Raw genomic sequence first — 14,083 nt, forward strand, 5'->3', positions numbered from 1 at the left:
TTTGTGTGAAAGCAGCATTGAAAAACTCAAGTACCTTCTGTTGAAAAATAACTCTGTTTTCGGAGAGGAAAGGAGAGGAAAGGAAAGGAAAGGAAAGGAAAGGAAAGGCCCTAAATAGTTTTGCCAGCTTGGATGATCATTTATCTCCTGGAAAAAAAAAAAAAAGTTTGTCTGTGCTGCTATATGGTGAATATATTTTATATTGCCATGAGAATTCCTTGTTTGCTTTCTCAACTGTTACAAATTTATGTGAGAAGGAAAAGCTTGTTTAAGTTAAGCTGTAAGAGTACTTCATGTACAGCATAACAAAGTCCTTAGTCAGGATCACCTTAATAAATAATACCTTCTTCTGAGTGACTGTTCTGTGATATTCCAGCAGAGTTTCCTTAATAATTTAGAAGGTGCTTTTGATCCATAAATGAATAGTTCCTGAAGGGTTATCTTCACTCCTTTTCTCCCTGCATCCCTAGTGTAGGCTCCACTGATGTGTTCATACTTGGGTGTGAATTCAGAGGTGCTTAGCTTCTGTGTGGTTCTGGTTTTACCCATTGGAATTGGACACTGCAAACTCTGGGTTTTGTTTTCTCTGCTTCGTGAGGCTCAAGCTCAGCCCCTTCCCTATGTTGACAGGCCAGGCAATACAGCAGCACCACCGTGTGGGAAATAACATTTCTACTAATTTACAAGACACTAGGCAAGAAATAAAAGTCAGTGTATGCACAGAGCACCGCTAGGACTACTGCCGTCCAGCACAATCCTCCAGAGTCCAAAGAAGGTAAAGCACATGAAATGGATTTCTTGCGTCACTGCGCCTCACCATCAATTTCCTTACTGTGGAGAAGACTGAGCCACTTTGACTCTGAGCTAAAAGTTCAGGCTCATCTTTTTCCCAAAATACTTAATTGCTGCTTCTTATTTCTGCAAGGTTCATTTTCCAGGAGAGAGGCAGGAGAGGCCCTGGTGGCAGTGTGTGGAGGGGAGCATGGATGTGCCACCATGGCTCTGGGAACCCACACCACCTTTTCCTCATTCCTTTCTGCTGCCTGCTGTGCCTTCGGGAGGGTTTGGATGGAAACAATGCTGATGTTAGAAGCCTCAAGACTGAGAAAGGCAGTGAGGTCACTTAATGTACCCTTTTGTCCACATAGCTGAGCACAACACCATAGGTAGTCACTAGTTCCTCACTTCAACCCTACTATTGTTCCTACCAGCTTTCAGGAACAGCATGTCAGTCCTGCTCACACTCTTTCCTCTTCTTTGCCCTCCCTGCTCTGTTCCTAGGTAGGGCCACCTTTGTTTGTAAGAGATAAGCTGGCAGGTGGCTGGAAAACAAGGATGGTTTGTGCCACAGCCCTTAGGAAGATGTGGTTGTAGTACATGCACTGTTAAGCTCCTGATCACTTTCTCTTCTATTATGTCACTGAAAGATTCTTTCAGTGAGAGCTGAGAGGGGAGAGGTTTCTTGATGTTTCACAATCTGGCATCATATTTTGCACTCCTTCAGGCTGTCACAGTGTCTGTACAAGGGACTGCTGTTGCAGGGGCAGGAATGCTCCAGGATGGCTGGAAACAAAAGTGCACATCCTTCCTGATGGGCTCAGTCACCAGTTTGCGTCATCCTACACTACTGATTAGGGCTTAGAAATGTTTTGGAAGTACAGCATTAGTTTTCCCTGAGAACCGTGTTCTGTTATACCAAGGTACAATATAATGGAATTAAGCCACCCTGTTGTAAAGAATACTGTCTTTCAGTTTCATATCTGAAGACAATAGTATCCTCCACTGATTCACTCTGTCCTTTCAGACCTTTCTTCCATTCACATAGGCTCTGTGGGCACCCAGCCCTTTGCTGTAGGTGCGCTCTGCCTTCTGTGTCCAGTTCTGCACATTTCTTGTGTTTTCTACCCCTGGCTTGTTTCACAAGCATGGCTGCAGATAGCCAGCTCATTGGTGTCTCAAAGACTGCCTTTCCTTCCACTCCAGATGTTTGCTGTAGCAGCTACTGAGAGTGCTGTTTTGAGTAAACTAGATGGATGTTGTTTTGCACACAGTTTAATCCTTTGGTGCAACAGCTTTGGTGAAGCCAGCTTTGCTGAGAGTTCAGGAAAATAAATGGGGCTATCTCCTGACCTTTTCATATCCTGCCAAAACTTTAACCCTGTTACTTTTTCAAATAGCTGTTTCCTTTTCTTTCATCTACTAATATGAGGATTGGTCAGGAGAGAGATATCAGAAGCAACAGTTGATGGATGCAATGCTCTTTAATAGTTCACAACAACAATGCACATTTTGTAAGCTTTCCAGTGAACTAGCCAAACAGTAGTTATTTTTCATAGTTAAACAACATATGAAGTAGAAAACTGAACAGGTCTCCAACAAATATTTCTTCTAAATACCACTTTAAAAAGACATCTTTTTTAAAAAAAAAAAAAAAAAAAAGAAAAAAAAACCAAACCAAAACAAAACAGAAAATCCATTTGTGTATAAGCATGCCTTTCTAGTAGATAGGTGAAGTACTATAATATCATTCTCTTATCTTTTTCTCAGTAGAAGGTAAGATCTGATGTCCAGCTTAGAAGTTCTATGTTCTACAGATCATCACTTAAACACAACCTGTATACCACTGTTAGCACTGAGGACTAAGATAGCTTAGCTATTATTTAGTCTTTCCAAGCACGTTCTCTGTTGGTGAATAAACAAACAAATGAACAGTCATCATCTGCAGCTTCTATGTTATCACCAGAAAGCGATGCTACCAGATGTTTCATCTGGTTATAACTTGAGAGCCTGTTGAAATGCCCTTGGGTTTGGGGTTTATTTTGGTGTGAAGGATTTTCGGGAGCTTTAGCTTGAGAGGGAAAGTCGTAGTTCACATAATGCACTCAGATACTCTTCATTGTCAGGATGCAATTCAATAGCTTTCTCATAGCACTCAATTGCTTCATGTTTCTCACCATTTAGATTATGAATGAGTCCAAGTGTAGCAAAATCTGTTGCACCTCCTAAACCTCTCTGAATTTTCCATCCCAACAATTCATTCAGTGCCTGAATGCATTTACATCTTGCATAAGAATCTTCTTCAATTTTTAGCCCTTCTCTGTAATACCTAATGGCTTCAGATTGCGATTTCATATGAAAACGTTGAAAATTGCCATAATGGTAGTACCATTCTTGTTTATCATTATTGAATAGAATACTTATCTGAATTGCTTTCTGAAAAGCCTCTTCTGCTTCTTCATACCTCTTTCCTTCTGCATACATCCTTGCTAGGTCAATACAGGCAAAAAAAAATTTTGACTTTTTATCAGTTGCTGTTTTAAAATGAAAAATGGCAAGTTGGATGAGTTCCTCCACTTGCTCTTGAGGTGGCTGTCTTGTAGTCCTTTTCAGCTGAAGCAGCTTTAGTCTGTAGCAGATTCCTACTTGGTGATGCAAAAAGGAAGATTTTGGTGTCACTCTTAGGGCCTTTTTCAAAATCTCTAGTGCCTTATCCACGTCTCCTTTCCTTCTGTAAAATTTAGCAGCGTATCGCAGGAAATGAGGAAAATCAGGGGTTTTCTGCATCGCTTCTTGAATGTATTTCTCCCCTTCATTAACTTGCTCTACATCCTGAAGTCTTAATGCAAGTAATGCCACAATGAAAGTATCCTTTGGATTCAGTTCCACTGCACGCTTCAGGAGCTTGAGGGACAGGCTTTTATCTGCACAAGGTCTGTCAAAAAGATCTTCCAAACGATACGTTGCTATTGCATAACCAGCATTAAAATCAGGGTTATTTGGTTCATTCTTCAGAGCATTTTCAAAGCAATTCTTTGCTCTTTCATAGTATTTTCTCCCAAACTTTAAAAATGCCCATCCTTGTTCAGCACAGATGTCTGGAAGCTGATTCTTCTGTTGAGCTGTACTTGAAAGCTCTTTGCAGCTGTTTTCTACTTTGTTCACATAAGTTTGTGCTTCTTCATATTTTTTCATATGGTAATAGATCCAGGCATAGTTCCCCCAAGTAACAAGACTTCTCCTGGCAATTTCATCTGGATGATTTTTTTTAATTTCTTTTTCAGCTATTTGGAGATTTTTCAGGGCTTCCTCATTTGAATTCTTTAGGTGGCATACATAGGATAGTAGATTATAATTTCTTATGTTGGATGTTATGAAAAACTCAACCTGATCTTCTATCGTTTCCTCCAGTTCATCAAGATCCACATCCTGCTTCAGCAAAGTCCAGGTAAAATGACATTCTAGCTTCAGCAGGGAGCTCTTCAAGGAATTATTGGAAATGGTACTAGAAGAAATCAAAGAAAAACTTACTTATACTCCATTTGCTTTCTGCTACCCTTGTTTTAAACCAGGCATGATGTATTTCAAAAGCAGACAATACCTCACCTGGTCCCACTAGTCACCTATATTGCAAACAAGCCAAAGCTGTCAGAAACCATAGGCCTAAAGAGTTTAATAGTTATTTTAGTAATTATGCTTGCCAGTGTATGAGAACACCTCTTATGTGGCAACAGAGCTGGTGGTCTGGACATCAAAGAGGAGGGCTAGCTTCTGTGGTAAAGCTGGCACACCTCTGGGCCTCAAGAATATACTTCCTATACTGGGAACAATTGCTGAAGCCTACCCAAAAGCGGTAATCAAATAAAAAACTCTCCTCATTATAAAGTTATATGGTGCCTTTCCCATGTTTCTGTATATTTTATGGTTTGGATTATAAATTTTGTTTTGAATTTCTTGCATTTGTAAATCCTTGTTTGTTAGATCACAGTGCTATTTTAATCTTACGGATACTGATGTATCCAGTAGCTGGCTCTTGGATTCTACCAGTTTCCACAGTTGCTGGCACTTGGATGTATAGGACCTGAAAGTGTGCAGCCCTACTCACTTGCTGGTACAGACTGCACTCTCTACTAACCCTATGGACACCCAGAAAACAGCTCTGGATATCTAGTAGTTGGTCAGGGATCCTCTCACTGTCCAGCTGCCTCACACCTAGACACACACATTCTCACACATATTGACTAGACCCTGTTTACATACAACTGGTCCTTAATACCTTTTTATCCCTCTCTATTTTTCAACAGTGGTTCCTTCCCAAATCACCCACATCCCTCATTTCCCTGCCTTTGGTCTTCTCCCCAAACATTCCATAATAAGTTTCAATCCCCAAATGCTTTCCCCTGCACCCTGTACTCCCATTTTCCTAGGCAGTTCAGACTGTAAGGCACTCATGTAAGGCAGGCTTGGCAGGGCTGGGTGGGGGCTTGTGTCCCTGGCTGGGGCATTGGAGAGCTGCCACCCACCCTTGTGCCTCTGTGCTCCTCCATATGTGTGGAGATGGATGGGCTGGTGGCTCTTGGGACAGCTCTGGGAGCAGCCATGGCAGGGTATTATTTGGGTTCCCCCTCTTGCCTGTGCCTCTGTGTGGGTATGCAGACCAGCTTTTATCACACAATCTATCAAGGATAAACCTTTACGGTGCAGAGAACAGTCCATATTGTGCTCTCCCTTCACAAAAGAATGGTACACGCCTTTATAACCAGGGCTTGTTAATCAAATCCTTCATTGTTAGAAAGATTTCTCTGCTCTCTCTCCTGTAAGACCTAGAGGGTCTAACAGCCTGCACGGTACAATGTCTGCTTCCCCCCCCAACTGCTCAATCATGTGAAAGAAGAGACGTCTTTGGGGTTAAAAAAAGGAGTGGAAACACTGGAAAAGTACGAAGAGGCAAACCAAGGAGGAATCGGGAAGCAATTTTTACAGGTTCTGGGACAGTGGGAAGGACACTGGGGAAAGCATCTCTGAATACACGTTTCCAGCCAAACCATCTGACACAGGTACTGGAGGGAGGTTAAACAAAAAAGGTATTTATTAATGTTCTTAATGCATAAGTTTGCCTTACAGACTTCTTTGCCTTCCTCAAATAATCTCCTTTGACTAACTGATGTGCTTGATTGGTATTAACAGTTCCTAATCAGAAAGCTGTATGTGAGGTAAACCCACTGTTTTGGAATGAAGGAGAAGTAAGTTCCTATTATTATCATAACTATCTTGTTAGAAACCTTTGCCTACAGGTGAATACCACAGAACAGATATTGGCTCCCAAATCAACAGGAATATCTTGAAGTATTTAAGCAATCCTATTTGATTCAAAATGAAACTTATGTTTTTATTGCCTCATCTGAGACCCATGATAATGTCCATGGATGACAGCAACAGTGAGGAGTAAGTAATGAAAAGACATTTCTGGAAAATGAATATTCATGAATATCACAAAACCAGGTTTATTATGCAGATTAAATATAGTTAGCTTAGTTCCACAGATAATTGGTAAATACAATTTCCAAAGTTGTCATAAACATATTGGTTTATTTTATGCGTGTGTGTGCATGCATGTGTGATTGCTTTCAGAAAACAGTATCACAGTATGTTTGGGATTGGAAGGGACCTCAAAAGATCATCTAGTCCAATTCCCCTGCTGGAGTAGGAACGCCTAGGTGAGGTCACACATGTCCAGGTGGGTTTTGAATGTCTCCAGAGAAGGAGACTCCACAACCTTCCTGGGCAGCCTGTTCCAGTGCTCTGTCACCCTCACTGAGAAGAAGTTTTTTCTCAAATATAAGTAGAACCTCTTGTGTTCCAGTTTGATCCCATTACCCCTTGTCCTATTATTGTTTGCCACCGAGAAGAGCCTGGCTCCGTCCTCGTGGCACTCACCCTTTATATATTTATAAGCATTAATAAGGTCCCCCCTCAGTCTCCTCTTCTTCAAACTAAAGAGACCCAGCTCCCTCAGCCTTTCTTCATAAGGGAGGTGCTCCACTCCCTTAATCATCTTCGTTGCCCTACGCTGGACCCTCTCCAGCAGTTCCCTGTCCTTCTGGAACTGAGGGGCCCAGAACTGGACACAATATTCCAGATGTGGTCTCACCAGGGCAGAGTAGAGGGGAAGGAGGACCTCTCTCTCAACCTACTAACCACCCCCCTTCTAATACACCCCAGGATGCCATTGGCCTTCCTGGCCACAAGGGCACAGTGCTGGCTCATGGTCATCCTATTGTCCACCAGGACCCCCACATCTCTTTCCCCTACACTGCTCTCTAATATGTAATCTCCCAACCTATACTGGAACCTGGGGTTGTTCCTGCCCAGATGCAGGACTCTACACTTTCCCTTCTTAAATTTCATTAGGTTATTCCCTGCCCAACTCTCCAGCCTGTCCAGGTCCCACTGGATGGCAGCACAGCCTTCTGGCGTGTCAGCCACTCCTCCCAGCTTAGTGTCATCAGCAAACTTGCTGATAGTACACTCTATTCCCCCGTCTAAATAGTTAATGAATATATTGAATAATATTGGCCCCAGTACTGACCCCTGAGGCACTCCACTAGATACTGGCCTCCAACTAGACTCCGCACCATTGACTACCACTCTCTGGCTTCTCTCTTTAAGCCAGTTTGCAACCCACCTCACTACTCTATTGTCTAGACCACACCTCTTCAACTTAGTTGTGAGGATGCTGCGGGAGACTGTGTCAAAGGCTTTACTGAAGTCAAGGTAGACCACATCCACCGCTCTGCCATCATCCATACACCTTGTTACATTCTCATAAAAGGCTATGAGGTTGGTCAAGCATGACTTACCCTTGGTAAAGCCATGCTGACTGCCCTTAATAACCCTCTTATCCCTGATATGCCTTGAGATGGCACCAAGGATAAGTTGTTCCATTACTTTCCCAGGGACAGAGGTGCAGCTGACCGGTCTATAATTACCCGGGTCCTCCTTCTTGCCATTTTTGAAGACTGGAGTGACATTTGCTTTCCTCCAATCCTCGGGCACCTCTCCCGTTACCCAAGACTTGGCAAAGATGATGGAGAGCGGTCCAGCAATGACTTCAGCCAGCTCCCTCAGCACCCACGGATGCATCCCATCTGGACCCATGGATTTATGGATGTCCAGACTATTTAATTGCTCCCTAACCCAGTCCTCATTGACTAAAGCAAACTCCTCCATTGACCTGGCTTCATCTGGGGTCTCAGGGGTACAGGGCTCCCCAGGACAGCCTCCAGCAGAGTAGACAGAGACAAAGAAGGCATTCAGTAATTCTGCCTTCTCTGTATCTTCTGCCACCAGGGCACCCACCCCATTCATCAGTGGGCCTACGTTGCCTCTGGTGTTAGTTTTATCTGCTACGTATTTGAAAAAGTTCTTTTTGCTGTCATTGACCCCTCTCGCCAGCTGTAATTCTAAGGAGGCCTTGGCTATCCTAGCTGCCTTCCTACATCCTCTAACAGCAGCCTTATATTCCTCCCAAGTGGCCAGCCCCTGCTTCCATGACCTGTAAACTCTCCTCTTCTGCTTGAGCATACCCAACAGATCCCTATTCAACCACGCAGGCCTCCTGGCTCCCTTTCTTGACTCCCTACGTGTGGGGATGCTCTGATCCTGAGCGTGGAAGAAGCAATCTCTGAATGCAATCCAGCTATCTTGGGCCTCTTTCCCTTCAAGCAGTCTTGCCCATGGGATTTCCCCCAGCAATTGCTTGAAAAGGCCAAAGTTAGCCCTGCTAAAGTCCAGGGTTGCAATTCTACTTGCTATTCTGTTCCTGCCACACAAGATGCTGAACTCCACCATCTCATGGTCACTGCAACCCAGGCAGCCCTCAACCTTTACTGCTCCGACCAGACCCTCCTTGTTAGTGAGGATGAGATCCAGCAGTGCACCTCTCCTAGTCGGCTCCTCCACCATCTGCATGAGGAAGTTATCATCAATGCACTGGAGGAACCTCCTGGACTGTGGCTGGCTGGCTGAATGGTCCTTCCAGCAAACATCAGGGAAGTTAAAATCACCCACAACAATCAGGGACTGTGACTGTGAGGCCACTCTCAGCTGCCCATAGAAGGCCTCATCAACTCCCTCAGCCTGATCTGGTGGCCTGTAATAGACGCCCACAGCAGTGTCACCCCTGACAGCATCTTGTGCTCCACGCTGTAGCCCAGAAGCTACACTATCCTGTTTGCTGGTCCTCACAGTTACAGAGATCAGAAAATAAATTCTCAGATGCATAAGTGCCAGCTACACATTTGGCTGCATGAACACAGTTTTTCTGACTGTCAGCTCTGTTCAGAGACTGTCCCTTGTTGGAGATGCAATAACATTACCATATTCAATAACATCCTTATTTTATTTTGCTTCTTCCAGTAAATATTCTGCAAAGTATTTTCTGCTGTTTGGATCAATAAAGCCCCTCACTGCATATATTTATGTAAATAATAAGCATTATCTTCTGCATCATAGCAAAAAAGCATCTTTCAGAGACTGGGTTGTGTGCTTACCTCATGGTTTTCCTTCTCCGCTCACTTGTCTTAAGGTAGCTTGAAAGTCAGAAGTCTGCTACTCAGTGTTCTTGTGACTTCCCTTTTATATACTCCAGCCCTCATATGGTCTGTGACCAATTTAATGAGAACCAGAAAGTGAAACTTCAGTTTATGTCAGAATCTGTAAAAGAAGCTGGAACAACTACCAGCAGGGGAATCGAAACTTATGAGTCACTGAGCTGTTTTTTTCAGCCTGGCTCTGTGCCATACATTACACTGTGTTGTGGAGAATGCACAACAGCTCCTAGCGGCTCCCAGCATTTACTGTGTTCAAATTCAGAGGTATCCATGATAAGGAGAATGTTTCAGGCTACTGTAGGCTGACCTGGTTATCATGCCTAGGCTAGGGAAGGGTCATTTACCCCTCTTGTCTCTGCTGATGCATCTTTGCACTATTTTGCACCATGCTTTGGGGTCCCGGTTTATTGGTGTCGTGTCATACACATAACATACAACATCTCATCACCTCTGCCTGCACTCCTGCAGGTCCTGCTGTCTCCACATTGCAAGGTCTCTGCTATTGTACCAAGCTGGTATTTCTCTGCACTATGTAACTGTGTAAGAGTACCAAATATTTAATCCCACCTACAACAACTGTTTGTTGCTGCTCTCTACGTAAAACTGCAGTTGTACTGTGCAAAGATAAAAGTAAAACAAATTAGATACAGACAATCAATTCAATAAACTGTTGTCACAGATCTCCCAAGCAAAACAAAGCTGCAGGCAGGCCAGGACAAGCCCAGGTGCAGCAAGCCTGGCAAGGCTCTGTCCCGAGGCCATACAAACTCAGTGCAAAGCTTACGGCCTGCTGCCAGCAATCAGCAATGCCATGTTACAGGGCCACAGGTTAACAAAGAGATGGGGCATGGGCTGGGTACTGGAGCACCTACAGATATGAACAACTCACTGATGCTTAGTTAAAAAAAAAAAAAAAAAGAAATTAATACCTGTCTTGATAAAATTGATTATAGGGGTAAAAAAGAGATCGAAGAAATAGTATCTAATATATATAAATATGTATATGTAGTAAATTTGGATGTAACCTGCAGCTGTAGACCAGTGAAGAAAAAGAAAGGTGCAAAAGCATGTTAGCAAATATTTAATGTATCCTGTATATATGTATAATATATCCTGTATATATGTATATGCAATATATTAAATATTTGATAACTTGCTTTTAGGCCTTTCTTTTTATGACCCAAAGTGGATCCTGGGGAGAGGAAGGAGAAACCAGCACTATTAGCACCACGTTTCTCCCAAGATAGGAAGTTGGCAGCTGATGACTGTTGGCATTTTTCCCTTCAACAGCCTGAACCTACTGATCTGAATGTCCAGAAAAGCAGGAATAGAAACAAAGAAATGTCCATGCATATGTGTGTGTGTATCAATTTTAACCACAATATTACTATTATTGTGACTTTTCCTGTAAATAAGTATTTTAACTGCATTATTTTTCTTTTTGTAATAATCAGATCTGGACTTCTGATAATACTTGCATTAAACTAAGATTGTCATTATACATTATATACAACAAAAAAATTGGGTTTACCTATCTATATAAGATTTGCTTCCACTTTACCCGTAAATAAGATCTTTAAATAAGATCTTTAAATAACATCACAGAACCTCTCTCCATTCTTGAATCCATTCAATTTTAAAATGTGAAAGCATCTTGCTAAGAAATATGTTTAATTAGATACTGTCTAATGTCCTTTCATAATTAATATGTGCAGAATTTGAGGTGGCCCACCATATTTTGTAGGAATAAGTAAATAAAAATGCATATAAAGGTCCTTCAACAGGCTTCTCATTGTTCCTGGTATATGACAGTGTCAGCTCCCCTCACTTTGTGAGGTTTTTAGCAGATGTCATCCCTTGGTCCCAACAAGCCAGAAAGTCATTTATATCAAATGTTGTTATCACCTCAGAACTGCTGCTGTTGCCGTCATGCATCTCTGTAACTACAGACCAGAATTAACAGTATGCCACATTTTTATTTAAAAATCTGTATGATTTCTGACTGCCAATTCGTATGTTTCCAATAATTTTAGATTCTAGCTTACGAAAGCTTATCTTCTGTGGTATGAACAGTCCATATCCCCACCCTCACAAGTGTGTGGGAAGTATCTACATGGGACATGAATGAACCCCTGGATCTGGTGGTAAAAGCTGCACTCATCCTCTGGGCGTGGCCAGGTCGTGGCTCTGTCTGGTGGCTCCAGCGACCCTCAGGCTGTCCAGGGGGAGCCGAGGCAGCCTACAAGCCACTAGGGAAGCCCTCCTTGGGGAAGGAGCCTGGCGGCTTGGGAGGTTACAGCCTGCATGGAGTGAATTCTGGGAGGCAGTGACTTCAGAACAAAGCTGTCCTTTGCCTTTCGCTCCTTTCCCTTCTTTTCCTCCTTCCTCCTTATTTTAAAAACAAAGCAAAACAGTCTTACATATGAGAACTTCTAGTTTCTACAAGAAGTTGAAGAGCCTTAGTAACATACACACCTCTTGTGACTCATTTAAGTGATTTTTTGTGTTTGTGTATATTTGGGGTTTTTTTGCTGGAGCTGGTATTCCAGGGCTCAAGATAAAGGCTAGTATGGCTGCTACTCTGTAACCCTCTAACGATCAGGTATTTGATAAGTGGTGAAAAGAGGCAGTAAATTAGGAAAGAAAAAGGATTAGGGTATCTACACAGATTCATGTATTTTATGGAAAATAAAGGTTGCAAGTAGTTCTAAAAAGATGCATTTAAAAGATTTCTGCAAGGCCAAAATCAAATGTGGACACTAATGATTTACGATGCTACTAAATATCTATGAGTTTCTTGTCTCTGCTTCTGTCCCAAGTGGTTGTTTTCCTGTTGCTTGGTACCTAGATTAGTGCATATGGGAAAATGCGGGGATTTCCCTCCTGGAATGCAAAAAATTTGGCGAAGTATACATATTTTTACAAATTTAGTTGCATCTATATGCTTTGGTTTGACACAAATGTTTATTGAATAAGTGTAGAAAAATGGTTAAAATAGAGTAAGTGAAAAGTTATGCAATGCTTTTTCACAGCCATCTTTGTAACTCTCTTGGCACAGCACAGGAAAATTCAGAAATACTTCCACAGCCGTGCTGCTTCCACTTTGGCTTTACTGGAATCAGAGAGAGCTGCATTTCACAGCAGCAAAGGCGAGAGCTTCCTGGAAAACACTTGTGCAGAAATGGGCTGAAAACAACAACTGCTTTCATATTTAATACAAAGACTTTGTTTACTTGAGCGTTCTGTACAGATACAAGAATAGGGAATGGCTTCAAAATGATATACATGTTTTAGGGAGAAAACTCATCTCTGTACATTTCTTTGGCGCTGAAATGGATACCTGCTGAGAAATAATTCTCCCTTAGTATCATTAGCTAAGCCAAACAATTGCCTGAAAAGCAGTTTTTATTATTAAAATATTGTAAATGAACTATACTATAGTAAATGACAGGATCACTTTAAATATCCTATTTTATGCTGGCTTCAAATTAGCCTAGTTTAGCATATAATTACTATGTTTGACAGCAGCATTTGTGGCACTTTATAACTTGGGTTTTCCCCTGTCATTAAATTGATTGCAAACCGAAGTGAATCACTAAGCAATATTTTTGCTGTCCAAGATTTTTTAAACAAAATGACCCTCAGAAATGGGATCCAGGAATGCAAAGGGTTGCATAGTGTCACTTGTATTAAGTGATGTATTCATGTATCAAAACAAGGGGATTCTATCAAAACTTCAATTATTTTCTGTTAAAATCGTAATGCTTTGTAAATAAACATTTCTGTTCTGATATTTTATATCAGGTTTTTGTATTACTGTGAAGATATTGCTATGGATGTAGTAACATTAATATTTATATTACAGGATTGAATTTGTTCCAAGTTTTTGCAAGCCTGGTCATGTGTCCCCTGACCACAGACACACTTCTCTGGGAAATTACAGGTATGCAAACAGTGCCAACGAGTTGCCTCAGAGCAGAAACCTGACGGTAACCCTGCTGGAACTGCGTTCCCGCATGTAACTTAAACCCACCTGTGTTAAATTTTATATATTTAGAATATGCTCAAAGATGATCTATTTAAGAATAACAGCGATTGCTGGCAATGCACTATAGCCCGTACACAGGGCCGGCTCTTCCCGAGGTGCAGGTGCTCGGGAAATGGGGGAGGCACCCCCGGGGCTGCTGCCGCTGCCGGGAGAGGCCGCGGGGGGCGCTGGGTCACCCTGTGCTCGCTGCTGCTTTCGCCCTCGGACCGCTGCGGCGGATCAGGGCAGCAAATAAAATACACCCTCGCAGGGCAGCACGGTGGGGATTCCGCAGACCTCACACGGCCGCACGGAGAAGACGAGGAGGGCTGGGCAGTTAACAGTCATGGACGCAACCCTCAGGGCTGAGAGGTTTCTGCAAATGGAGCTCGGGGGGCACAGGTTTTATCTGAGAAACCCACAATCGCGCCGGCTCAGGCTGCCCAAGGCAGCGCACCCCCCACCCGCCGCCGGGCGAGGGTAACGGGCCGCTGAGAGCGCCAACCGCGGCCGGGGGCTGACGGGGCTCGGCAGGCACCGCCCCCTGGCGGCCTCCCGCCCCGCGGGGCCTGGCGCGTTGGGCCGGGCGGCGCCCGCCGCCGCTGATAGGCCCCGCCGCATGGCCTGAGAAGCGCCGCCGGCCGAGCGCCCGCCTCCCGCCGCACCA

The 14,083-nt window shown here is 43.2% G+C and overlaps 1 protein-coding gene across 1 annotated transcript; it reads right to left on the reverse strand.

Annotated features, from left to right (window-relative positions):
* Window positions 1–2,844: 2,844 nt before the first annotated feature.
* On the reverse strand, window positions 2,845–14,037 carry LOC308042637 (interferon-induced protein with tetratricopeptide repeats 5-like; the record flags this gene model as incomplete). The annotated part of the gene is made up of 2 exons (XM_080348225.1): window positions 2,845–4,282; window positions 13,874–14,037. 2 exons carry the CDS (start codon window positions 14,035–14,037, stop codon window positions 2,845–2,847), a joined length of 1,602 nt encoding a protein of 533 aa, XP_080204351.1.
* Window positions 14,038–14,083: the final 46 nt, after the last annotated feature.

The sequence above is a fragment of the Nesoenas mayeri genome (assembly GCF_963082525.1).
Source record: "Nesoenas mayeri genome assembly, chromosome: 7".
Classification (NCBI taxonomy): Eukaryota; Metazoa; Chordata; class Aves; order Columbiformes; family Columbidae; genus Nesoenas; species Nesoenas mayeri.